The sequence below is a fragment of the Leuresthes tenuis genome, unplaced genomic scaffold, assembly GCF_036924035.1.
Source record: "Leuresthes tenuis unplaced genomic scaffold, fLeuTen1.0.hap1 SCAF_7, whole genome shotgun sequence".
In the NCBI taxonomy this organism is placed as follows: Eukaryota; Metazoa; Chordata; class Actinopteri; order Atheriniformes; family Atherinopsidae; genus Leuresthes; species Leuresthes tenuis.
The window spans coordinates 24,991,034-25,016,209 of record NW_027325361.1 but is presented as its reverse complement, the minus strand read 5'-3'; the positions used below and the strand labels follow the sequence as shown (position 1 = coordinate 25,016,209).

General features: G+C 39.9%; 4 protein-coding genes across 6 annotated transcripts in view; 1 reads left to right on the top strand and 3 right to left on the bottom strand.

The window, feature by feature from the left end:
- The window catches only part of dtymk (deoxythymidylate kinase (thymidylate kinase)), a 284,610-nt gene extending 275,344 nt beyond the window's left edge, over positions 1–9,266 (bottom strand). Inside the window, exons 1-5 of the mRNA XM_072390154.1 lie at positions 9,095–9,266; positions 8,851–8,959; positions 6,750–6,840; positions 6,431–6,628; positions 6,221–6,349 (exon numbers count right to left, since the gene is read on the bottom strand). Coding sequence (XP_072246255.1) covers positions 6,239–6,349; positions 6,431–6,628; positions 6,750–6,840; positions 8,851–8,959; positions 9,095–9,224 — 639 coding nt within the window. The 5' untranslated portion in view covers positions 9,225–9,266 and the 3' untranslated portion in view covers positions 6,221–6,238. The remainder of the gene's footprint in view (positions 1–6,220; positions 6,350–6,430; positions 6,629–6,749; positions 6,841–8,850; positions 8,960–9,094) is intronic.
- Positions 899–5,906, top strand: atg4b (autophagy related 4B, cysteine peptidase). Of its 2 annotated transcripts, XM_072390148.1 has the most exons (13): positions 899–1,000; positions 2,452–2,553; positions 2,686–2,757; positions 2,857–2,955; positions 3,114–3,215; positions 3,312–3,384; positions 3,664–3,743; positions 4,103–4,299; positions 4,613–4,691; positions 4,832–4,977; positions 5,120–5,176; positions 5,288–5,381; positions 5,471–5,906. In XM_072390148.1, the coding sequence occupies exons 1-13, from the start codon at positions 991–993 to the stop codon at positions 5,542–5,544; spliced, it is 1,185 nt and encodes a 394-aa protein (XP_072246249.1). In that variant the 5' UTR covers positions 899–990; the 3' UTR covers positions 5,545–5,906. The 2 variants fall into 2 exon arrangements, with proteins under 2 accessions (XP_072246249.1, XP_072246250.1); XM_072390149.1 differs by lacking the exon at positions 5,471–5,906 and having other exon boundaries at positions 5,134–5,176; positions 5,288–5,377.
- Positions 9,267–13,732: 4,466 nt separating the features above from the next.
- Positions 13,733–17,136, bottom strand: agxta (alanine--glyoxylate and serine--pyruvate aminotransferase a). Its single transcript, XM_072390150.1, has 11 exons — positions 16,856–17,136; positions 16,050–16,242; positions 15,601–15,665; positions 15,412–15,512; positions 15,260–15,330; positions 15,078–15,162; positions 14,901–14,999; positions 14,698–14,767; positions 14,184–14,279; positions 13,974–14,102; positions 13,733–13,879 (listed from the first exon to the last, which is right to left on the bottom strand). The coding sequence occupies exons 1-11, from the start codon at positions 17,012–17,014 to the stop codon at positions 13,772–13,774; spliced, it is 1,176 nt and encodes a 391-aa protein (XP_072246251.1). The 5' UTR covers positions 17,015–17,136; the 3' UTR covers positions 13,733–13,771.
- Positions 17,137–19,088: 1,952 nt separating this feature from the next.
- The window catches only part of LOC140312341 (allantoinase, mitochondrial), a 505,108-nt gene continuing 499,020 nt past the window's right edge, over positions 19,089–25,176 (bottom strand). The window contains exons 2-12 of one of the 2 annotated variants that reach the window (XM_072390144.1): positions 24,549–24,738; positions 24,286–24,437; positions 23,566–23,680; positions 23,330–23,476; positions 21,758–21,803; positions 21,377–21,470; positions 21,085–21,271; positions 20,819–20,957; positions 20,090–20,262; positions 19,752–19,784; positions 19,089–19,651 (exon numbers count right to left, since the gene is read on the bottom strand). In XM_072390144.1, the coding sequence (XP_072246245.1) occupies positions 19,493–19,651; positions 19,752–19,784; positions 20,090–20,262; positions 20,819–20,957; positions 21,085–21,271; positions 21,377–21,470; positions 21,758–21,803; positions 23,330–23,476; positions 23,566–23,680; positions 24,286–24,437; positions 24,549–24,695 (1,392 nt within the window). In that variant the 5' untranslated portion in view covers positions 24,696–24,738 and the 3' untranslated portion in view covers positions 19,089–19,492. Of the gene's footprint in view, positions 19,652–19,751; positions 19,785–20,089; positions 20,263–20,818; positions 20,958–21,084; positions 21,272–21,376; positions 21,471–21,757; positions 21,804–23,329; positions 23,477–23,565; positions 23,681–24,285; positions 24,438–24,548; positions 24,763–25,176 lie in introns of those variants that run through there. The other variant, XM_072390143.1, reaches the window with a different exon arrangement.

The window sequence follows — 25,176 nt, the reverse complement described above, 5'->3', positions numbered from 1 at the left end:
TACATTTCATGCAGGGGATTTGAACCCAAGTCTCCCACACAAATGATGGAAATCAAACCACTACACTCTCCAGTCCCACAGTCTATCTTGTAAAGGTCAAGATTAAATTCAACACCTTTACAAAGGGTAAAGAAAAGGTTAAAAAGACCATTATGCCCTGTCAGTAGTAAGACCATCTATAAAAGTTCTTCTGGCTCCTCTGAGTGCTTCTAAAGCAATTTGTATTCATCCACTGAGTGAAAACAAACACAATAAGAGCCAAGGTGGAGGTGTCTATCACTGCCACCTAGTAAGTTGTCTGGTCATGCAAGGAGCCTCTTCTCTCATGTTTTGTGACAAAGTGGGTATGAAGATAGCGCTGAAGCACAGCAGAGAGGAATAGGTCAGAGGAGAAATCTGCAAGTTGTGCCCATTATTTCAAGTTATAACCACCTTCCTCTTAAGGTTATAAACTTCTACTTTAGTGGAATTGACTGTGTCGCACTTTTTGAACTTGGGTCTTTTGAGGTTATATAATTGAGTTTTGTTTCCTTACCTTTCAGTCAGCCCTTGCTCTTCCTGAAAACACTTTCAGTATCATATCACCACAGATATTTTTTTAAATTTAGCAGGATAATTGCTTTGCCAGTTTTCTAATTGTAGGGGTTGCAACTATTAATCAATATACTTAATCAACATTCAATTTTTTCTTCGAATTCTGAATAATAAAAGTACGATGTCATGATGTCATGAATTTTTTGTTAACTGTCAAACTAAAAGATCAAGTAAATTTTAGAAGAAAGGACACTCTTGGCACCATGAATGTTTTTATTACACGTCAGCCAATAATCATAGGCTTCTGGGCAAAACAACTTCTCCATGTTAGATTCTATTGGATGTTGCAATAAATATCCCGCCTCTTTCCGAATTCCACAGCGGCAGTCGTTTCCCATTGGTCCAGCAGGTTGGAGTGCAGGGAACAACAAACAAGATAGGGTGAAGATCGTCGGGATGGATGCAGGTTAGTAAGATTTTATAGTCGTTTAACGTTTTTTTTCTCTCCCCTAGCAGCCCTGACTACCACAGAGTATTCATAAAGACATTGCCCCATACTTAGCAAGGAATGTCCCGCTCTGTCTTGACACTGTAGCAAAGCTTGTCGCCAGTCCAACACAGACCCATATTGCTTTGTAGCCTCGGTGACGTTAGCTTGGCTAAAATGATGACTAAAGCTAACTGCTAACTAACGTTAGCCTGCTGTTATTGCTAAATGTGCTGTATTCTCCGCATTGACAGCGTGTTGCTCCATCTATATCTTACAGCGACATTCTCGAGGTGTCATATGGGGTAATGTCATGTGTCATTATAAAGTTTCGCCCACAATGAGTGGTCCCAGTTCCTCCTGTGACTGTTCGTGCTAACATTATGCTACGCCCAGGAGGAGCATCCTAATGCTCTATCATCATCACATCACGTAGGCTTATTGTGGTAATATTAGCACTGTGAATGCTAAAGGCTAGCGTGTGTTATATGTGGTATGGTGCAACACTCCTCAGTTAGAGCTCACTGGCTCCCCGTTTCATGTCCATCTCACGACAGAAAATACTTTCTTATATAAAGGTAAACTTAGAAATCAGGTTTTGTGAAAAGGTTAGTAACATGATCTCTTCGGAAACCTTTCTTTAAACTGTAGAGCCACAAGTTATTATTTCAACCCAGTACACGGTTCAAGTATATTTACAAACACCATTTGGCCAACACAAGAACTCTTTGTCTTTTTATGAGGAACTGTTTACTCCATTGGTATCATCCGCTGCGGTGTTACTTGACTTTGAGTCAAGTGTTTTCAAGAGCAGCTTGTAAATACAGACTCTGACTGATTTCACAATCTGACATTTAGGAATTCCTCTGATGTAAAACCACAGGATTAAAATAAGCCAAACTATTCACAGCATGATTATTTGCTCATGCACAGGCGAATTTGCTTTTTATCTCCAAGCCAAAGAGACAAATATTTTATGTCTGTGGACCTTCTTTTAAGTCATATAAGAGTTTTATAAAGGCTTATTAATACTTCTACAATGTTGTGTAAACTCATCCCAAACTTGCTTTTTAAAAGTCTCTCAAAAGTCCCATTATGGAACATTATGATATATAGTATAACATTATAGAACCACAGTTTCACTTCCAGAAAAGAAAATAAATTCCTTTTTTTGCTTTCGTATAAAATGAGAACTATTAGAATCCAAACAGGTTTTTTTCTAAAGATGTCCATATATGGGATCTCCCTCCTGGAAGTGACTGGTATTCTTCTCAGGCAGCTAATGGATACTCCATCCTAACTGTCTGACAGATAGCTTTACTCTTACCGGCTTCAACGAGCAGACCAATGTTACTAATATAAATGGTGATCACCGGCGTCTCTTTCCTACCACAAGTTCCCCAGACACTTACAATTGTCTCTTTTTGCAGCTACCTTGACGTACGACACACTTCGCTTTGGAGAGTTTGAAGATTTTCCCGAAACCTCAGAGCCCGTGTGGATCCTGGGGAAAGAATATAATGCACTCTCAGGTGGAGCTTTAGGATATGTTCAGTAGATGATAAATGTCTTGTTAATCAAAATCTGATCAGCGAGACAGCCAGTACACTTAATCTTTTAATTGCAGATGTGTTCAAATTGATTGATTTCTCCTCTTAATGTAGAGAAAGATGAGATTTTGTCCGACGTCACTTCACGGTTGTGGCTCACGTACAGAAAAAACTTCCCACCGATTGGTGAGTTGACACAACAGCTGTGTGTTTTAGTTAAGCTCCTGAGGTTTTCACTTTCAGACACAGAAGAAAAATCATGGTTGACTCCCAAATGTGTTGCAGGGGGCACCGGACCAACATCAGACACAGGATGGGGATGTATGCTACGGTGTGGCCAGATGATCCTAGGAGAGGCCTTGGTGTGTAGACACTTAGGCAGAGGTAAAACACTTTTAAAATACTAATATAGACTGTAGGTGTGTAAAAACTTAAAGTATCTTTTAAAACTGTGCAATGCTAATAGCTTTTATTACATTAATTAGACTGTACCAGTTTGAGCTGGTTTAGGCCAGACTTGACAACAGGGAATTTGTTTTCAGACTGGAGATGGGCCAAAGGCCAGAAACAAAGAGAAGAGTACATCAGTATTCTCAATGCCTTCATTGACAAGAAAGATAGCTATTATTCCATCCATCAAATCGGTGAGTGTCAAACCCTTGCAATTATGTCAAGGGATCCCTAGAGCAGTACTCAAATAGTTTGCTTAAAATGGTTCTTTTTGATTCTAAACGCTGCAGCCCAAATGGGAGTCGGAGAGGGAAAGCCTATAGGCCAGTGGTACGGACCAAACACAGTCGCCCAGGTTCTAAAGTAAGTCATGGAGATGAGTGGAATTCTTCTTTTTTTTTTTCTTTTAAGTAATTAAATATGAAAAATAGCTTATGCCTACTCCAAATCAAGCAACCAAGAAAACTGGGGAAGGCAACTAGTGTAAAGAGAAAGGTTTCAGTTAATCTAAAATACAAATATTTTACTGTCAAACAGTTAACTGAATCATATCAGGAACTGCGCTTCATGGATGTTTAAAACAGCTTAAAGAAGTGTCTTTCTGGTTGCCAAAGCCAACACGCATGACCGTCTCACTTTCAGGAAGCTGGCAGTGTTTGATACATGGAGCAGACTGGTTGTACACGTGGCAATGGACAACACTGTGATCATCGAGGAGATTAGTGAGTGCAGCTGTGTTGCGACACGGTGTTTGAGTCTTTTCCTGCTCTGTTTCATTTGCATAACCTCTTAAATGTACTTGTTGTGCTTGCTCTGCAGTTAAATGGTGGACTTTGCATAGATTGTTTATTCAGGTGGTATTTTAAATAAATCTTGCTATTACAGGAAGGATTTTGCAGGTAGAACCAAACAGGAAATAAAAAGTTATCCTAACACTGTCCTCTGGTCAGTCTCACTTTGCCAGTATTTAAACAGATAAATGGTTTGTAAGAGGAAAGTTTCTTTCTATTTTACACTAAGAACATCTGTCCCAGTCCTCTCTGTCTAGGCCTCTTTGCTAATCTGGTAATACCTTCTGCAGAGCGTCTTTGCATGCCGTGGCTGGACCTTGCAGGAGCATGCGGTGAACTGGAGGGAGTGGGGGAGCTCAACGGCTGCCTGGAGGGAGCATGTGCCCTGGCTGAGGAGGAGACAGCTCTCTGGAAACCTCTTGTTCTGCTCATCCCACTCAGGCTGGGCCTGAGCGATATAAATGAGGCCTATATTGAAACCCTCAAGGTGATAAAATTCCCCATGTACAGAGGTTATGCATTTTTTCCATGAAAATAGTATTCCATAAGTGATAAGTTATTGCTTATGCGATTTACAAAATGAAGCTCACTGTCATTATGTAAGATCGGATATAATACTAATTCAATGCAGACTGACTTTGGAATTAGTAGAAAAAGTATTGAAATTGGAAAAGAAATTTAGTAATTTCACTTTTCAAAAGAAATGCAGTATAAAAGCAATAATATGTAGAATATGACTGGGGCAAATTCAACAACTAGTGAAAAGACTGGTGAGATAAACAGTCTTTCTCTTTTCACAGCAATGCTTCATGCTGCCTCAGTCCCTTGGTGTTATTGGGGGAAAACCCAACAGTGCCCATTACTTCATTGGTTATGTTGGTATGTCTTGTCTTGTGTTTGTGCATTTAACACTCAGCTGTGCATTGGAAATAGCGCATATGCTTTTTTCTTTTTTTTTTTTTTTTTTTTTTAACCTTTAAGAGACCATTTTGATTCTGAACACATCTCTTTGTCCCCAGGAGAGGAGCTCATTTATTTAGACCCACACACCACACAGCCTGCAGTGGAGCCATGTGAAGACAGCCAGGTCCCCGATGAGACGTACCATTGTCAGCACCCACCCTGCCGCATGCACATCTGTGAGCTGGACCCATCCATAGCAGCGGTAGGACTGCCAGGGAGGGTTTCACTGCAGACAGCCTTTGTATCTTCAACTAAGGCCAATTGTTATAGATGAATGTGAGAAGGCTGAAAAGTTTAAATGAACTCAGATGCTGTGTGACTTATTGTTTTCTGGTGTTTGCCAGGGCTTCTTCTGCAGAACGGAGGACGAGTTTGACGACTGGTGTATGCGCATAAGAAGGGTAGGTCTCTCAACAGTTGTGTTTCTCTTCCTTGTCTTTGACTTTCCTAAAATAAAGGAACAAAGGTTAAAGGGATTTGGATATTATACAAAGATGCTGTTTCACTTCTAGCTGTCCTGTAAACGAGGGGGCCTGCCCATGTTTGAATTAGTTGACAGTCAGCCAGCCCACATGGTCAGCGTGGATGCCCTTAACCTTACTCCTGGTAAATGAACTGCATAGTTTTTAACATATTCCAAAAGGGGTGTTCATTAAAATTAATTGAAATGTTTGTTTTTTTTAAATTTTCTTCAGATTTCTCAGACTCGGACAGGCTGGAGAGATTCTTTGATTCAGAAGACGAGGAGTTTGAGATCCTGTCCCTGTGAGGAACATAATGAACAATGATTTACTGTTCAACAGAAGGCAGAAGATTCTCTGTATCAGAAGGGAAGCCTGAGGGGATGAACATTTATTGGAGACCTCTTGAGCCGGTCCAGCTCCAGTGGTGTAGTATGTGTGTGTTACACGGCGTTCTTCAACAGCCTCCGAATGCTCTTTGTATCCAACATCAAGACTGCCTGATGGAAGCTGTAGCAAGAGCTCAGGATAATTTCTGTATGCACATCTTCACATACACGCGTTTCCATTCGAGTCTTAACACGTTCAATGTTTATTCTGAAGTGATATGGTGCCTTTCCCTGACTCCATATGTAAAATTGCCATAAAAACGGTTTTCTGTTGTATCGAAACACAATGGTTCATGATGCCTACGGCTTACGCAGTTTGTCATTTTGAGTCTGTAACAGCCTGTAATGAAACCAACTCCAGTCAAAACTGAAAACAAGTTGTATAGTTGTTGATGCAAAGTATCCATGCCAAGTCTAAAACGTACACTCTAGTTTGGTTTAAGATTATTTATTTAATCAAAACAACATACAATTACAATAGAGATGTAAGGGAATAAAATCTAAAAATAAATTCCAAACCTGGTAATCAAAAGCTTTATCTATTCCTCTTTCTTGGCTAAATGTTACACTGAATTTAGCCTCTGCGTGGGGTTACTTAGTTTCACCCTCTGACTCACTTCCACAGCTCTCCAATTAATGTGTCCTGAGCTGCACTGATGGCATTAAAGCTGTGCTTTGTGATGTTGCTGTGAACATCCTCAACATTCTGTGCAGCATCAATGACCTAAAATAGACAAATTGGATTGTTAGACATACACCATGGCCTTAAATTACCTAAAAACCTGAATCCAAAACGGTGTCATACCTGCCAATTTATTGACGGGTCCTTCATCAGCTGCTCAAACTTCTCCTGAACAGCTTTTTGGAAAACTTTATTCTCGTACCTCTCATCTCCAAACTGACCTCTCAGAGCAGCCTCAGCTGGGCTCAGCTGCAGAAACATAACAAGGTCGGGTTTCGGTAGTCCCACATCAGGTTTCATGCACCAGTCCAGACAGAAACCCTGAGGAGTTAAAAAAAAGAAAAGAAAAAAAGTAAACATTAAAATATCTGTTGCTCCTCAAATACACATGAAAAGACTAATAGATGGATACAAAGTTTGACGTGACAAAACAAACGCTCACTTGCTTAGCGCTGGTGAAAGCAACTCCAGAGAAGGCATACCTATCCACAATCAGAGTGATCCCCTGCTCCAGCTTCTTCTTCATCAAAGGCCTGTGGGTTAGTAGAAATATAATTATGACCATAAGATGTCCGATGTCTTCTATACCCTCTTAAATCCATTCAGGATCGCAAGGGACTGGAGCCTATCCCAGCTGCCAGTGGGTGAGAAGCACAGTACACCTTGGACATGTAGGCACCGGATCACAGGGACACAGTACCAACAGTAAAGAGGAAAACTGTCAAAACCACCATGTCTGGAGACCTACATTTAACAAGGTCAACCAGAGAAAAATAGGACAATTTAAACAATTTGATTGGTAAGATCCTATAATAAAAAAAATACCACTAATTAATTTAATAGTGTGGTTCTTTTAAAATCCTCCACGGTCCTCAACCCATCTGTGGTTGTGGTTGCTTGGCACATACTCGCTTGCAATCTTCTGAAGAAATGGGTTTAGCTATCATAGCTATTTTAAAAGAAGCTAAATTATTTCCAAGTAACTGACGGCCTCCACATTTTCTCAGGAAAATTATTGAGACACAAACACATTATGCATCCATTAAGAACTGGTCATAGAGCAGCTTTCATAAAAGATGCGCCATTGTTCAAGATAACAAAAAGGTACATGTCACCCACGGCAGGAGTAAGAAAAGTGGCACCAGTTGAGCATCTTTGACTACAGTGATTGTTGCTCACTGTTATTTTTTTGTGTTCCCAACATAAAAAAGCCTACCAACATTTTTAACAAACATTACCAGAATATTTCAATATTTTTGAACAATTGTATTTCTTTTGCAGTGCCTGAGTCCAGTAGATAAGGGGGACAAAAAAAACAAAAAACATGCTGGGACAGTGGATGAGGCTCAGGCTTCTGAACACACACAATGACAGTGAATCAGGTGAAAACTAAGTGCCACTCCACAGGTATTTTTCTTTAAATTCATTTATCTTTTTTCCTAGCTTGCTATACCATATCTGAGAAGTTCTTTGAAAGACCGCTTCATTACTATTCAAAACTTTATTGCATAAATATTATTATATTGTATATCAACAGGACAAAATGGTTGACATTTTTTAAAATCCCCATAACTTCATATATAAATTGTTCTTAATTGCAGATATCATTGAAAACTTTGAACACGTGAAAGGAAGTTGTTTAAAGAAAAACTGGCCCTTATTTATTTACTGGGGACAATTTACTCAGTATAAATGACTGATGGTCTTAGGTCTACATTATGATGCTGAAAAGTTGTGTTGAGTTGTGTTGCCAGTTTGGGCGGTTTTAATTTTACAGGTAAAATTTGGTGGTCATAATTTGGGCGGTTTTTAAGTTAATCTTATGTCATATTGAAATACACTTAATCCAGACACATACTCAGTCATCATGAGGGGTGAATTCCAATGCCCTCGGACCTGTGTACATCAGTGATTGGCCATTTCCATCTGTTAAGTCTCCATAGTAAACGCAGCTATTGGCTACGAAGACTGACAGGTGATGCTCTCAATCTGCAGCTATAGGTCGACTGAGAAGGAGGATGCCGAAGTGGGCAAATATAAGAAAACTTATCAAAAAGAGTGGGAAAGTGAGAATGATCTCAAGCTATGGATTAAAAGGTGGTGAAAGTAAGCCCACTGCAAACTTTTTAACACAAACATACGGGCCCACCTGAGAGCGTTCCAACTAATATTCTGTTCTGCACAGAGGTAAGAATTCAAACTGATCGTTGTAAATGTAAAGAACTTTTCATTACTGTAGTTCTGTAGAAGTACGCATTTGGTTAGTGTGTGCGCACCGAATGCGCTCTGTGTGTTTGTTTATGATCAAATACGTGTCGTTACGTCAGGATGTGATGTCCACGCGACGTCCTCGCCAAATCTGGTTTTGCTGTGGTGGCTAGTTGGCGTGAAATTGCTCCAACTACCGGTGTTCATTCCTTCTCGCACAGAATAACTTTCACTATCGCATTTCCTACGGTGTACATCTGCCATGCCGACTACGTGTAACTATCCAAACATTGTAATCCTGTATATTTCCACACTGCTTAAAGGCAGAGTCTTACACCATTTCCCAGCGGTTGGCAGAGAACAGCAGATGCACCGTGTGGTCCTCCAGATCACTCTTCTTCTCCAGGTAGGCGCTGATTAACTGTCCAATTGTTGTGGTCCTGTCTGCATGCACACAACGGCGCGTTATTTGAATGTGAGACCGTATATCAGAAGATCTCTTTTCACCGAACAACTATACGCTGACTACTGTTAAACCAACGGTTAACAGCAAACACTCCAGAGAACAGTGTGGCTTACCCGGGAATCGCATCATCTCCGCCGGACGCCCGCTTTGTAGCAGTGCGTTAACCAGCTTCTTGCATTGCGTCGTTTTCCCCGCTTTGTCCACTCCCTCCAGCACAATGAGAGCTCCTCTTTTACACGCCATGAAACTTGTTATCAGAATTTACCCGCCATATACTGAAGCAGTTGACACCAGAATTTCCGGAAAATGTTCTGACGTGATTCCGGTCATTTTATCTGACGCTTTGGCGTGCACGGTGGCGGCGTTATACTGTGTTGTTTGCATGTTCTTAGCGTGCGTTATCTCCGCGTACTCCGGTTTTCTCACACTGCCCTAAAACATTAACGTAGGTTAATCGGTGACCCTAAATTTCCCTACAGTGTGTGTGAGCGCGGATATTTGTTTGATGCTCTGTCGCCCCCTGAGGGATGGGCGGCCTGCTCAGGATGTACCACCTCTCAAGAGGCGAGACAACGACAGCTGGCTCCAGTGTACAAGGCAGCTGTGGAAAGAAAAAAAACCTCCATCAGAACCAGACTCACGAAGGGTAGCCATCCGCCTCGATGAGCTGGGGTTTGAGAGGACAGAAAAGAGGGGACCACAAACACCATAACCACAGACCAGGGACCTGATGAGACAGGGAAACTCAAGTCAAAGACAACAATAATATGATATGTACATCAAGAAAAAAGATAACAGAGTGAGGAAAGGTGCATCATGGGAGCTCCCCCAGCAGTCTAGGCCTATAGCAGTATAACTATGGGATGTTTCAGGGTCACCTGAGCCATCCGTAACTACAAGCTTTATCAAAAAAGAAAGTTTTGAGCCTAATCTTAAAGTTAGAGAGGGTGTGTGCTTCCCGGACATATACTGGCAACTGGTTCCACAAGAGAAGGGCCTGATAACTGAAGGCTCTGCCTCCCATTCTACTTTTAGAAACTCTGGGAACCACAAGTCAACCTGTAGTTTGAGAGCAAAGTCATCTGTTGGGAAAATCTCCAACAATGAGATCTTTAAGATATGATGGAGCTTAGTTATTAAGAGCTTTATATGTGAGGAGAAGAATCTTAAATTATTTTCTGAATTTAACAGGGGGCCAATGAAGAGAAGCTAAAACTGGAGAAATATGATCTCTCCTGTTAGATCATATCAGAATTCTGGCTGCAGCATTTTGGATCAGATGGATGCATAATAAATAATTACGGTAGTCTAGTCTTGAAGTAACAAATGCATGGACTAGTTTCTCTGCATCACTCTGAGACAGGATGTTCCTGATTTTAACTATATTATGAAGGTGAAAGAAGGTAGTCCTAGAGACCTGTTTTATGTGCATCAAATGATAAATTCTTGTTAAAAAAAAACCTTGACGGTTCCTCATTGTAGTACTGGAAGCCAAGGAAATCTATATAGCTAGACAATTTCTCCCTGAAGTGCTCAAGTCCAAAGATAACGACTTCAGTTTTGTCTGAATTTAGAAGCAGACAGTTCTGAGTCATCCAGGTCTTTATGTCTTTAAGACAGGCTTGTAGTCTGATCAACCTATTGGTTTCATGGATAAGTACAGCTGAGTATCATCAGCATAGCAATGGAAATTTATGCCATGCTGTCTGATAATGTTACCTAATGGAAGCATTTAAAGCATTTGAAACTAATCAGTCCAAGCACAGAACCCTGTGGAACTCCATGACTTACTCTGGTGTGTGAGGAAGATTCTTTGTTTACAAGAACAAACTGGAATCTATCAGATAAATACTAAGACTTAAACCAGCCTAATGCATTTCCTTAAATCCCAATAACATATTCAAGTCTTTGTAACAGAATGCTGTGATTGACTGTATCAAATTCAGCACTGAGATCCAACAGGACACGCACAGACAAGGCAGCTACCAGAGGCTAAGAGGAGATTATTTGTAACTTTCACTAGTGCCGTTTCTGTGCTATGATGCCCTCTGAATCCTGACTGAAACTCTTCAAACAGATTATTTTGGTGTAAATGATCACAAAGTTGAGTTGCAACTATTTTCTCAATGTGGTGAGGAGACTTAAACCAGCCTAATGCATTTCCTTAAATCCCAATAACATATTCAAGTCTTTGTAACAGAATGCTGTGATCAATTATATAAAATGCAGCACTGAGATCCAAGAAGACAAGCACAGACACAAGTCCGCTATCAGAGACTAAGATGAGATCATTAGTAACTTTCACCAGTGCTGTTTCTGTGCTATGATGCACTCTGAATCCTGACTGAAACTCTTCAAACAGATTATTTCTATGTAAATGATCACAAATTTGAGCTACAACTATTTTCTCAAGAACTTAAGCATAAAAGAGCGATTGGATATAGGTAGATAATTAGCCAACACTTCTGAATCAACAAGTTTAATTACAGCAACCTTAAAAGTCTGAGGTACGTATCCTGTCAACAAAGACAGATTGATCAAATCCAATATGGAAGTATTTGATAAAGGGGAAACCTTGAACAGTCTGGTTGGGATTGGGTCTAAAATACAAGTTGCCATCAGTCCAAGCTTGGTGTCAGAGAGCTTGACTGGACAGAAGCTGTCTAAATACAAATCAGGTTCTAAAGATACTTCTAAAGCTGCTCTACTTGATGATACATCAGTGATAATAGTGGGAAGGAGTCCATGAATCTTCTACCAATTTTATTGGTAAAAAAAAAGCTCATGAAATCATCACTGCTGAGAGTTAAAGGAAGACATGGCTCAACAGAGCTCGGACTCTTTGTCAGTCTGGCTACAGTGCTGAAAAGAAACCTGGGATTGTTCTTATTCTCTTCAATTAATGATGAATAATAAGCAGTTTTAACTTTACTTAGGGCTTTCTTATATGTTATTAAACTATCTTTCCAGACTAACTGAGACTCTTCTAAATTAGAGGAACGCCATTTTCTCTCAGCTTTCTTGCAGTCTGCTTTAAAGCTGTGAATTATACCAAGGAGCCAACCTCTTCTGACTGATTACCTTCCTTTTCAGAAGGGCAACATTGTCCAGTGTTGTAAACATTGAAACTGTAATACTGTCATCAAGAGAGTCAAATTTTGTTGAATATAGCAGTGAAGGAAATTATATGAAAATATTCTTTTTCAATTTGGTTACAGCATTCTCTGTTAGATACCCACTATGAATCTTTTTTTTTTCCCAGAAGCTGTATAGTCAAGTAATGTAAACTCAAAAGTTACCAAAAATGGTCAGATAAGACAGGGTTATGAGGGAACACTGTTAACTGTTCACTCTCAATGCCATTAAGTCAGCACAAGATCAAGGGTATGATTAAGAGAGTGAGTAGGTCTGTGAACACTTTGAGAAATCCAATTGAATCTAATGTAGAATTAAAGTTAATATGTAGGCTGTCATTTTTAGAAATCTACATGCTCGAAACGTTCCAGTTGTAATACTGCCTTTTTTCTGGGTTTGTATTTCCAGAGATCTTCAAATCCTCACCAACAAACAAAAGTATGAAAGTGTTCCTCCTTGTTTCATTTCACCACAGCACAGATATTTTTTTTCTTTCAATCCCAGTTCTGTTAGTCTTTCTCTCTGCATCCCAGTTGTGGCAGATATGTTGCTGCACTCACTGTAGCAAGCTTGGTAGCAGTGCGTCATTTATTGTTCACCGGTTTGTCTCTTATACTTTGTTGCTTTCCGAAAATTTGATGATTTGACATATAAGAACAAACTAACCCCACATCTTTCCAGGCAAATAAACTGATCTGCAAGTGCGCTCCATATTTACATTTCCAAAAAGAAACATCTGGTTTTGATATAGGATTTATTTTCTTTTATTTATTTTTATTTCTTTCGTAACTGTACTGTTGTCTAATTTTGAAGTGACTTCTTGTCTATTAAGTTGGCATGTATTTCAGGCCAAATTTAAACATCTTTGTTCCTCTGATAGCAACTGTCAATAACAGCAGCTCCCACTTGTTTTTTTATAGTTACCCAGTGACTCACATACTGTGTACAACCCAGGCACACAAGAGAACAAATAATAGGTATGTTTTCCCAAATGGGCAAAATGTACAAAGGTGCGCACATTTGCACTGTTTTTAATACGCTGTTTTGTCTAGTCTAGGCTATGTAATACAAACTTGGAACTATGTATTTAATAATGTTAAAGCTAAATGTTTTTTTTTCATCCTTTTAACCCAACTAAGTTTTCAATAATATCTAAGCTAACCATCTTCTATTTATGATGAACTCTAACCAACAGCAACTGACAGTTTAGAACAAAAGTGACAAGACATTAATTTTCAACTTCTATGGCTCAGATTTGCAACTTATACGATTATTTGTCAACAGATCAGTAACATGAGTGGACATAAAACGAGCATCCCGAAGATACCCTGTGGTACATAATATGAAAGCATGCAGAGAATTCTTTGTGTCCGAGGGACAGAGCTGAAAAACCAGTGTTGAATGGCTGTGATCTTCATGGCCTTTTGAGCCTATACGCTGAAAAGAGAAACAATATTGTTGTAAAATTCACTAGGTTCCTGGTCTGAAAAGTATTATTGGCAAATCTAGTTTACTGCTACATGCAGAAGTGCAAATGAAAGCTTATATATGAGCTGAGCTGCACAAGGCAGTTCCCAAGAATAATACTTTATTTCTACACACCTCCTTCCTCAACATTGACTCACAGTTGCGTTTAATCATCAAACAGAAACATGTTACACTTTGCTCTTGTGACAGTGTTTCAGAGCGTCTTTCAGCGCCGCCAGCACCATGTCAACGTTAGCCTTGCTGCTGTTGCATCCCATCAGTCCCACACGCAAAACCTGAAAAGACCAAAAACAACTGGCTTACTTCCAAGCAGACACAAAGTGGGATTGGCTGTTAACTAGCGGCACATGTTCTCCATTTTTCTCTTACCAAACCAACCGATGGTCCCAGACCTCCAGAAATCTCTAAATTGTGAGTTTTCATGATGTAGCTTGTGATCTCTTTCCAGTCATATCCATGAGGAGCAACAATTGTGGTTACTGTAGGCAGTCTTGCGTGCTGTAGCAAACCATTTATAATTTCATATTAACGAATCAGCATCTTTATGTAAATTCCTCCACAAATTTTTTTTAAACTCACTTTTTCTTTGACAAAAAGTTTGAGACCCATGCTCTCCAGGCCAGCGTGGAAATACTCTGCCACGGTCTGATGTCTTTTCCATGAATTTTCCAGGCCCTTACATGAACAAAATGATATTTAGAAAAAAAAGAGTAAAACATTGCTAAGCAATTCACACATACCGGTTATTTTCATTGTATACATTTTCAAGACACTAAACACGGTTCTAGAGCCAAGTTAGGGCCCCGTGCTTTTTTTGTTTGATTACATACTGTTTGACTAATTAGCACTAAACCCTAAGTAATGAGGCTGATGGGAACGTTAATATTTTGCCCATAAATCCCAGAATTGGTTGAAATATTTTCCATATTAATGAACTTAATTAGAAGAGGCCCTTATAACAAGAGCTAGTTAACGATGATTGATTCACGTTCCCGCCTTGATCAAAATCTGATGACTAGACTCCTGCTTTAGGTGCTGCGGAAACTCCAGATTTATGCTAGATTAACGCAGTTCACGCCAATACATGTCCCACCTCTTCAACAAGGACAGCCAGGCTCTCCCTCAGGGAGTAAAAAGCAGTCACTGGACCCGTGTGGTGATATCTGTGTAGAGGATATAAAGAAGTCAGAGCTCCTCAAAAGGATTTGCCTGTGCACTTAAACTGAGATGACTGTTTGAAACATGGATACATTTCTCTCTACTGGGAAAAAAAGAGAGAGAAAAAACATGTCTTACACTCTTGATGGCTTGTCATCACATCCCCAGTAGTTTGCAAGCCAATTCAAATCCAAGAAGAATGACACAGGCTTTGTTTTCCGATGGAATGCCTTTTTACTGCAGAAAAAATGTACCTTAAATGCGTATTATTCTCTCAGTTGCAGGCATGTAATATATACAGTAAACAGTTCTCACCATGCCCTCTCACTGAATGAAATGGGTGCTGTTCCCGGAGGGGCATTCAGAACCTTTTGGGAGCCTGTATACAGGATGTCAATCCCTGCAAGTACAAGCATTCCCCCAAAAAAAAGACATTTATATGTATCGCCATCAACACATAAATGTTTGGAAACATTTGGCTGGATTTATCGTTAAACCTTGCTGATCCATGTAGAGAGGGGTCCCTCCTATTGAAGCCACAGAGTCGACAAGAAACAGGCAGTTATACCTGCAGACACACACCAGAACACATCTGCAGTCATCTGTCTGCACTTGAGGTGACGACTGAAGCTTAAGCACTGCGTCTTACTTGTGGCACAGCTGTCCGATGCCATCTAAAGGATGCAAGACTCCTGTCGAAGATTCTCCATGTGCAAGGAAGAACAGCACTGGCTTGTGTTTTGATAAAGCCTGTGGTGAGATGACATGATTCTGTGAGCTGCAGCATTAAGAATATGATTTTAATTGATTTCACAGCTACGGTGTTGGGAAACGATACCTTCTCAATGTCTGCATTGGTCAAGTAGCCACCAGGTGGAGCCACAATGGTATTTACTCTGGCCCCTGTTGGATTGACACTTAATGTTCTTAAATCAATTCAGAATTATTTTATGCCTGAACTGATGCTGATAGTATAGAACAGGAGTGGCAATTGATTATTCGGTTCAAAGACTCATAGGAAAGCATCTTATTCTTCAGTTCCCTCATATTAGAAACATCACAAGCCATACTTTAGCATTTCTAACAGCATAAAAGTTGAATCCGTGCAAAAGGACTGCATCTGTGAATTAATCCACAGCTAAAAGAAAGTCCCCCTCAACTGCACTGTTTAACAGTCTTTTCTTTGCTCAAGGCAACCTTGACCACATATCTTGGAAAGTTCTACACGTTTATTTTGGTCTTCACATAGAAATTCTGACTCGAAATTTAAAGTACCAGCAACCTTACCTATCCTCTCAGCCATATCTGCTGCCCGCTCTCCCCAGATACCATTCACTGCCATCAGCACACTGTCCCCAGGCTCCACAGTGTTAAAGATGGCACACTCCATGGCCACGTGGCCAGTGCCGCTCACAGCTAAAGTCATCTTGCTTTCAGTCTGGAACATGTACTGGATTCCACTTTTGATGTCACTCATTATCTGTAAAGAAAATGATCTGAGTTCAGTGAAAGCTGTTGTTAAAAGGGACATTGATTTTCTGACACTGATAATGGTCAGCTGCAAGCTGTGATTGGTCCAATCAGTTCATTTACAGTTTGATGACTGATAATTGTTGTTTTCAAGAAAAAAAAGGAAACATTTCTACCAAGTCAGCTTTTCAGCTATGAATGTTTGTTGTTTTTTTTTTTTTAATATATAATTAAAACATGTACACAACTCATCGATCTAGAAGCAATAACCTCACTATAATGATTTAAAATTGAATGATCACATGCACTAATACAAAACTGGATCATGTGCAGTGTTCTAGTCCTCTATGCAAGAATGGCATTTAACCTGATTATCCTCGTGTATCATATAAATCTAAAGTTTTATTCATTATCCAGATTCAGTCCTAGTTTAATTTAAGATGGTATTTCATGTTTTGGGTAATAATTCAAAAACATAATCATAAACATGTTTAAACCACTCCAATTAGCGAGCGCTCCACAAAATAAAATATTCCGTATAGGAGGAGACTGACATAATATTCTGTTAAGTCATCATAGATGGTGGATGGGCTCCACCATCTATTTTAAACCAGCTGCGTTACCTCAAATATCTCTGGGTGCATGTGTCCAATGACAGGCTTGGCTCCAGCCTCCAGGATGCGTGGAGGAACATTGGATGGTCCTGGTCCAAACATGTGACGATGGGGAACCACCATAGGTTTCTGCAGGCATTGTGGTGGTGGTATGGAGACCCGTGACATGTTCTCTACAGCTTGGCAAGTAAAGTAAAGGCCCAAAGAGCTGTGGAAGGAGGAAAAGTAATGCCCTCAGCTGGACACACCCCTCTGTCTGACCAGTGAGGTCCTCAGATCAGGGGATCACGGCTTTTCCATTTTTTTAAAAAGCAAACAGTCATCTAGCATGTCCTCAAATGTTAATAATTGACTAAAGGCTCTCATGTGTATCATACTTAACTGTTGCACTGCTGTGTTCTTACTCAAAACAACAATGATTCCCTTCCTCCAGTGCAATTCTGTTTTATTCAGTATGGCATAACATTAGTGTAATTAATCATGTTTTGAAACTTTATTTATGTTTGAAGCTTCATGCTTTTTGTAAGTAGAGTGCAGAAACAGGAGGCTGTATGTCATTACTTCTGGAAGAAAGCCAACACATAAGGGAAGCTGTCCTTAAAATTTTAGTCAGCGTAACTGAAGATACAGTCAGCAGAGCAGGAAAGGGTTGCAAATGTAGTGTACTCATATAGGGTAACGGTAAGTGCTATTTAAAGTAAAAACAGTTTACTGTGTAGGTTGATGTTGTTGGACAGAGAGGCTCAAATTACTCAGATATAGGCTACAGGTCAGGGTACTGAATTGTTTTTCTTCTTCTTCCCTGAAAAAAGCATTAACACTGAGGGTCATGGTTTCACAGGCAGGTCCATGGAAATGATTTTCAATATCTTCTCAGCTTTATTGTATTTGAATAATTTGGGGGAGAGGGAGAGAGAGACAAAAGGTCACAGAATTTACAAGTAAAAGCATTCAGGCAGATTCTACAATCAGCAGATCAACTGGTGGCAGGTGAGAGTGTCAGCACTGCATATAAAAGATTGCAAAGAATTTTGTTCTTTCAACATCTGCAGTGCGTAATGTAGTGAAAAGATTCAGGGAGTCTGGGGAAATCTCATTGTAAAGAGGTCTAGGATGAAAACCACTACTGAATACATGTGACCTCCGAGCCCCCAGGCAGCATTGCATGAGAAGCCATTGTGCCACCCTGATCAATATATTCACATGGGCTCAGGAGTATCTTGGGAAAACCATATTCACTCAAAACAGTTCATTGCTGCATCAAGAAAATGTCACCTGAAACTTTTTTACACTAGGAAGAAGTCGTATATAAACCATGTGTAGAAACATAGTTTCTCTAGGCTCAAACTCATCTCAGATGCACCACAAGACAGTGGACGGGTGCTCTGTAGTGGGAAAGAAAATCAACATCTGACTCTATGTGCCAAAGATGAGAAAGACCACCCAGGCTGTTATCTGTGAAAGCCAGCATCTGTGACTTCATAATGGTGCATCTATGACATGCGCATATCTGAAGGTACCACTGATTCTTTGATTGAGTTGAGTTTTATTTCATACAATTTGATAATACTTTATTAATCCCCAAAGGGAATTTATATTGCTGTAGGATGAATTATTATTGAAAATATGCTAGCAACAACTTAGTTAATGAGTGCACAGGCAGCATAGGCTGTTAACACAGATGGACCCTCAGATGTCAACATGGAAAAGAACTCACTGCCAACAGTTCAACATCTGGGGTGCAGAGATGCTCCCTCTCAGTGATATGTCTGGGATTACACTATATGTTGTTAATAAGCACGATCATGCTCCTCCATCTCTACTGCCTTTCTGTGTGTTGTCTCTGTCTGCCTGCGTAGTCTTAAAGCTGAGTAGAGCGGTGTTGCTCCTCCGGCCATGCCTCATGTGTGCTTGACTGGCCTGTCTGCAGTCAAAATCGGCCTCCTATTTAGAATGTATAGAGCATCATGAAGAGCAGAATTGGACAACCGCTACCGTGGACTGTTGAGCTTCTGAAATCGTGTATTTGGCAAGAGTGGTGTAATCATTTGCCAAAGGGTTAGGTGGAATCGAAAGGAACGGTGATGTAACACGGAGGTAAACATGCCTCTCCTCGGTTTTTTGAGTGTGCGGCTGGCATCAAATTTTAAATTTGTTAACATTTTCTAAATATGATGAAGTTGGTCAATGCAAATTTCCAATTTCATTGGACTTGAGTTTGATCAATAACTGTTCAAAGAAATAAATCACAGATTTAAGTTTTTATTACTTTCTTGAAAATTTCTGAACTTTTCTTGAAATACCCAATTCACTTTGACAAAGAACTCTGTTTGGTCAAGAAGAAACCTATTTTAGACTCTTCATTCATGCATAGGTACATATTTGGTACAATCTTTTTTTCTGCCAATACAGGTTTAACAACTTTCTTAATTTTGGATTGAATATTTAAGTTTTTAATTGCCCCTTACAATCCATTTCAAGACACAATTATGGCTATAAAATTGGTTTTAACAATCTGCTGAACCAGGAAGAGTTCAACGTTCAATTAAAATTAAATTAGGTATAAAAGACATTGAAAAATAAGCATTTTTATTAGATTTTAGACCAATTAAGAATACAATATTGGAAATTTAGGGAGGGTTATCGTTACAGCTTGTTGTCTTGCTTTACAGTTGCCCTTTGAGTGATGAGGAGATGCTTCCCCAGAGGTTCGGGGCAGAAGATTCCATCTCTATACACCAACTGTCCCCTCAGGATGGTGGCACGCACCACTCCCTGTAGTGTGTGGCCGAGGTAAGGAGTCACCTGCACACACAAAGTCATTAAGTCAGTCATGCAAATATCTGTGCTTGACTCATTTTGCCATTTTTTTTTCCTTTAAATGTTTCCTAATAATTTTTTTTACCTTATTTTTATGGTGTATGTTGGCTTCATCGATCTGTATAAATATATAAATATAAAGATGAACAACAGCTGATTAAGCTTTTGATAACTGCTAAAGGAATGGATTCCTTATACCAGTGTTTCTCAACTCCGGTCCTCATGACCCACTGCCCTGCATGTTTTCGAAGTTTCCCTCCTCCACCACACCTGATTCAAATGATCAGCTCATCATCAAGCTCTGCAGTGGCCTGATAAGGAGCCATTCATTTGAATCAGGTGTGGTGGAGGAGGGAAACATCGAAAACATGCAGGGCAGTGGGTCATGAGGACCGGAACTGAGAAACACTGCCTTACACTAACCTCAAAATCTCTGTCCGGATCCCATATGACAAAGTCTGCATCAAAGCCAGGGGCAAGGCTGCCCTTCCTGTTGCCAAGGCTACACAGTTGGGCTGTATTTCGGCTGAGGAGCTTCACAACATCAGGCAACTGAAAGCCTCTTTTACTGGCTGAGCTCCAGAACAGCGGCAAACCTGAAAAATAGTGAAAACACTTAGCTGGATCACAAAGAATTGAAACGACACTGGTCAAATTTGAAAAGGTTTTTCAGCTTTTTGCTATTGCACTCATTGTCTCTCTCTCTGCAGGGGTGATGCTGAAACACTGTGAATCTGTCAGTAGTCTTTCCGGAGTCAGACTTTGACCACTTGCTCACTGCAGCAAAATAGTAAATGATTGCTTTAAACTGACACTCAGTCGTTGTTTACTGCACTGAGAACTTTGTCCTCCTGATGATGAAGGGATGACAGATAAACCATATTAGCATATATTCTCCTTCAAATCACTTTTAAATAATTAATTTCTTCCACAGTCTGTACTAGCTGAGCAGTATAGAAGATAATGCATGTAGAAACAAATCCCACAGAATATGAATGAAAAACAAAACCTCTACAGCAAGCAAATGGGCAGTGAAGTATTAGAAACAGATAAGAGTTTGAACATGACCGTTGCCAAACTACCACAAATCACTTTAATGTTACGATTTGTTTTGATAGCTGACTGTAGCTGAGAAATGTCATGAGACATTACCAAACTGCAGTGACGAAATCCCTCCCCAAGCCTGTGTGAAGTCACCACTGTCCAGTTTCTTCAGATCAGGTGTGCAGGGAGAGTGGTCGGACACTACCATGTCAATCTGTCCAGCTTTCAGCGCAGACCATAACTGCTCCTGGAGGGGCAGGGAAAAAAATCAGCTGGTAACCAGAGACTAAATATGCACTGCCTTGTTTTGTGGTCTTTTTATGTTGACCAAAAATAATCAACTTAGTATCCATGTTTCATTATAGACTGTTTACTCGGTTAATAGAGCCTCGGATTGGGGGGCAGCACTTGAACTGTGTGGCCCCCTCAGGTATGTTTTCTGCACACAGGCTCAAGTAATGGTGGGTAGTTTCCACTGTCAAGGGCGCTCCGGCCTGCTGAGCTTCATGAATGAGTTTCAATGGTTTTGCAGAGGACAAGTGAACGATGTGGCATCGCACCCTGGGAACACAGAAATGTAGTTCTTACTGAAACAAATAATCCAAATCCTTGACAGAAATATCAACTATACTGAAAGTGTGAGCATGTGTTTGCTGTAGTTCTCACTGATACTGCAGACAAAGTTCTGTGACAATGCGAATTGCCTCCATCTCCATGACATCCGGCCTGGACTGCAGAAAGGTGGAGTAGCGACAAGGGTCTAACATGGGAAGGGGAGTAAAAATAACTCATTTCATTTTTTTTTTTTTAAATCCCTCTCTTATTGTTTCAACAATGCTGTGTCATGACGAACATTGTGAAGGCACACAAAAAGTTGAAGAGTTTTGCACAAACACTTCCTCCAGTTTATATCTACAACAGTTTTCTAAAACACAAACCAAAAGAAAAAGTATAAACCCGAGGCTATAGTTATGAGACATTGGCCAAAAAAGTATTTTCTAACCTTGAAATATTTTAAAGCAACTTAAAACGATGTAAATTTGTTACCGCCAGTTTGTTTTGAAGTTTGCTGAACATCCCTCTCTGCATGAAACTGGAGAAGAGAAAGGGGGGGGGGGGGGGGGGGTAAAACATAATTCAGGTATTAACAAAAATTCCTACCCCAATTCACAAAAAGTTTGGACCAAAGTAAGAAATAAAAAAATCTATGCAGTGATTCTTTAATTAACTTTGTCTTTTATTTCATTGCAGACTGTATGAGCTCAAGATATGTATTTAATTTATTATAGTACCTCCATCCTTGCATTTCAAACCTGCAATACAGTTAAAAAAAACGGTTGGGAAAGGTACATTTGAGGGCTTGGAGTAAAGTCAGGAAAAAATAATGATTTTCAAACAGGTGATACAAACAAGAGATTCTTCATAATTTAGTATAAAGTTTGAATCCACAAGAGGCTGGTTTTTTAGTTTGTTTCAAGAGCAAATGTGGGCAGAGGACTTCCAGTTTGTCGAGAAATGTGTGAGAAAATCATTGAAATGTTTGAAAACAATACTCCTCAAAAAAAGAAGGAATTTGTATATTTCTCACTCTACAGTACATGATATCATTAAACCGTTGCACAAGAGCAACAAACACAAGCCTAAGCTCGACACCTGTGAGATCTGATTGCCTCAACGTCAAAAATCATTCATAGCTGATATAACAACATGAGCATGACTGTTACATTTACAAAGACCATGTAAAACTTTACTTATTTTAAAAAGAAGTCTTATGTTAGCTTTGCAGAGGCAGTGTTGACTGGAATGGACCATCACACAGTGTTTTCTGGTCAGACCAATCGATTTCCCGGATCGTTTTTTTCTTTGGAGAAGAAATGGATGCTGTGCAAAGCAAAAAAATACCATCCAGTGTTATCAGTAACAGGTCCAAAAGCCAGGTGTGAGTGTGCCGGGTTGTATCCAATGTTCTTGGCAAAGCTCATTTATACCTCTGTGATGGCAGCATGTACATTGAGATTTTTGAGCAACATATGCTACCTTCATGTTGACATCTTTTCCAGGGATGTTAATTAATTTTTCAACAAGCCAAATTCACATTCTGCACATATTACACAGCTATAACTACAAAACAAGAGGGTGTGGGTACCGCACTGGGGCACGTCTGCAGTAACCGCAATAGAGAATGCTGTTGAATTTTAAATAAAAACGCAAGGATGACATCCTGATGCAGTTGTAAAGCTTAAGATGTGTTATTGAAATAATACCAGATAAGAGTGATTGCTTAATACTGGAGCATATTTTAAGTGTTGTGAGAAGGAGCAGCAACATCACAAAGTGATTATAGCTTGACTATCCCTATTTTTTTTTTTTTGGTTTGTGTTGCAGGCCTTAAATGCAAAAGGGAATATATATTAACAAATTAAATGAAGTCAACAAGACCGAACATGAAAAATGTTACTTTCATGATGTCTGCAATGACATAGAAGTCAAAGTAGGTGTAAAAAACACTGCCTTTTTTCATCATTGCCTTTTCTATTCATCCCAACTCTTCTGATTTGAGGTTGTACAGAAATACTGTATTTTTTGAAGCTGTGCAAGGCTTTGCTGTTTGTGAGTTACCAGCAGGACACTTCCTGTGCCTTGCAGTTGCTTCATGGCAGTGTGGAGATCACAGTCAGCCACGTGGGGGAATTCATCAACACCACTATGGATGAGGAAACACTTGAAACCAGCCACACCGGCCTGGATCATGGGTTGGAGTTCAAGCTGGAACAATATGTCATTGATGCTCAGGTCCCAGTACAAAACAGCCGAACTGCAATAGTGTAGATTTAATCAAAATAGTTTTACTTTACCTGATTTCCAGGTATCACACCTCCCCAGAAGGCTGTGTCCACAAAACACTTCCCTGTTGCTTCCTTTAGCTTCTCGTGAAAGTTTTCAAGTGTTGTGGTTGGAGGGATACTGTTTCTGTATGAATTTGAACCAGAAACATTTCTTATGTTGTCAGCAGCAGCTCTTTCTTTTAATTCCATTATAAGATTAAAATAAATAAACGTAATGAAATTAAATTGACAAAATGCAAATTTATCCCAGAGGGAAAAAATATATTGTTGCAGTAAATTTGGAAAAAGAAGCCTCTTACTGAACACATTCCATTGCTTCAACATTATGTTATGTAGAGGGTGAGCAGTGTTTTTTATGTTCATTAACTTTACTCATTAACAGCATTCTTTATAACACAATCAGCTCAAGGGACTCTAGAGCAGTCCCCAAGCACTGAGCCAACTTTCTTAATCAGTTTGTTAAGTTTCTTTGAGTCACTCGCTGTGATGCTGCAGCCTCAAAAGATGGCTGAAAAGCATACTGCACCCTCCACCACAGACTTACAGAAGATATGTAACATATTGGTGCAGACACTGAAGAAGTACAGTATGTTATGTCCCTTATTGAACACAACCTCAGTGTTGCATTTCTAGTCCAATCTGCTGTCAAGGTACACTCCCAAGTATCTGTATTCCTCAACACCACAAATGCACCAAGCTGACATTTCGGTGAGGAAGTGTCCAACTTACAGGGGCATGTCCACAATTGTTGTCACACCTCCAGCTGCAGCAGCTCTGGTGGCAGTCCAGAAGCCCTCCCAGGAGGTGCGGCCCGGTTCATTCACATGAACATGGCAATCTACAATGCCTGGCATCACCAAGCTTTCACCCGCATCAAACACCTGCATCAAAAGTGCTTTCAGTATAACACCATCAATCAGAAACCTGTGCAAAAACAGTGTGAATGCTCTGGCTCTAACTTTACAAACTGAAAAAAGAGAAAGCCAGCCTACCTCACAGCCAACATCTTCAGTAAGGCTGCTTGTCGAGAGTATTTGTTGTATTTTTCCTTCCTTTATTACAATGGCAGCAGGACACACTTCATCACCAACCAGTACCCTCTTACTAATAACAACACTCACCAACGATCCAGGCTCCATTTCTGTCACTGAGTGTCACTCTGTACAATGAACTCTCCAAACTCTGTCGCTTCCCTACAGATATTATCTTGGCTGAACAGTGGCTGAGATCCGAGGCACCACCTCCCACTGTACGGGTCAAAGGATAAGCATTTATTGACTTTTTTGGAGGCCTTGCAACATGCTGGATTATCATGCACAGCATTGTGAGTATGCTCCAGTGTTTTAGTATGTCTGCAATGTGAGGAGAAGCTTAACGTGTTATCAGATAGAAATAAGGTAGAAGTTATGATCAAGTCATTGAAAAAGTTATTACATAATTAGAATTCTTCATACTGGGAGAAGCTGTTACAGTAACTATTGCAGGATGAAACAAAACTTTCATCAGTAACTTTGTAAAAACTGTGCAAATTTTGAGCTCTCGATTATGAAGTAGAATCAGAATTTATTGAGAATTAGTGCATTTGGAGCTGGGACATAATGAATATCGAGGATAACCCAG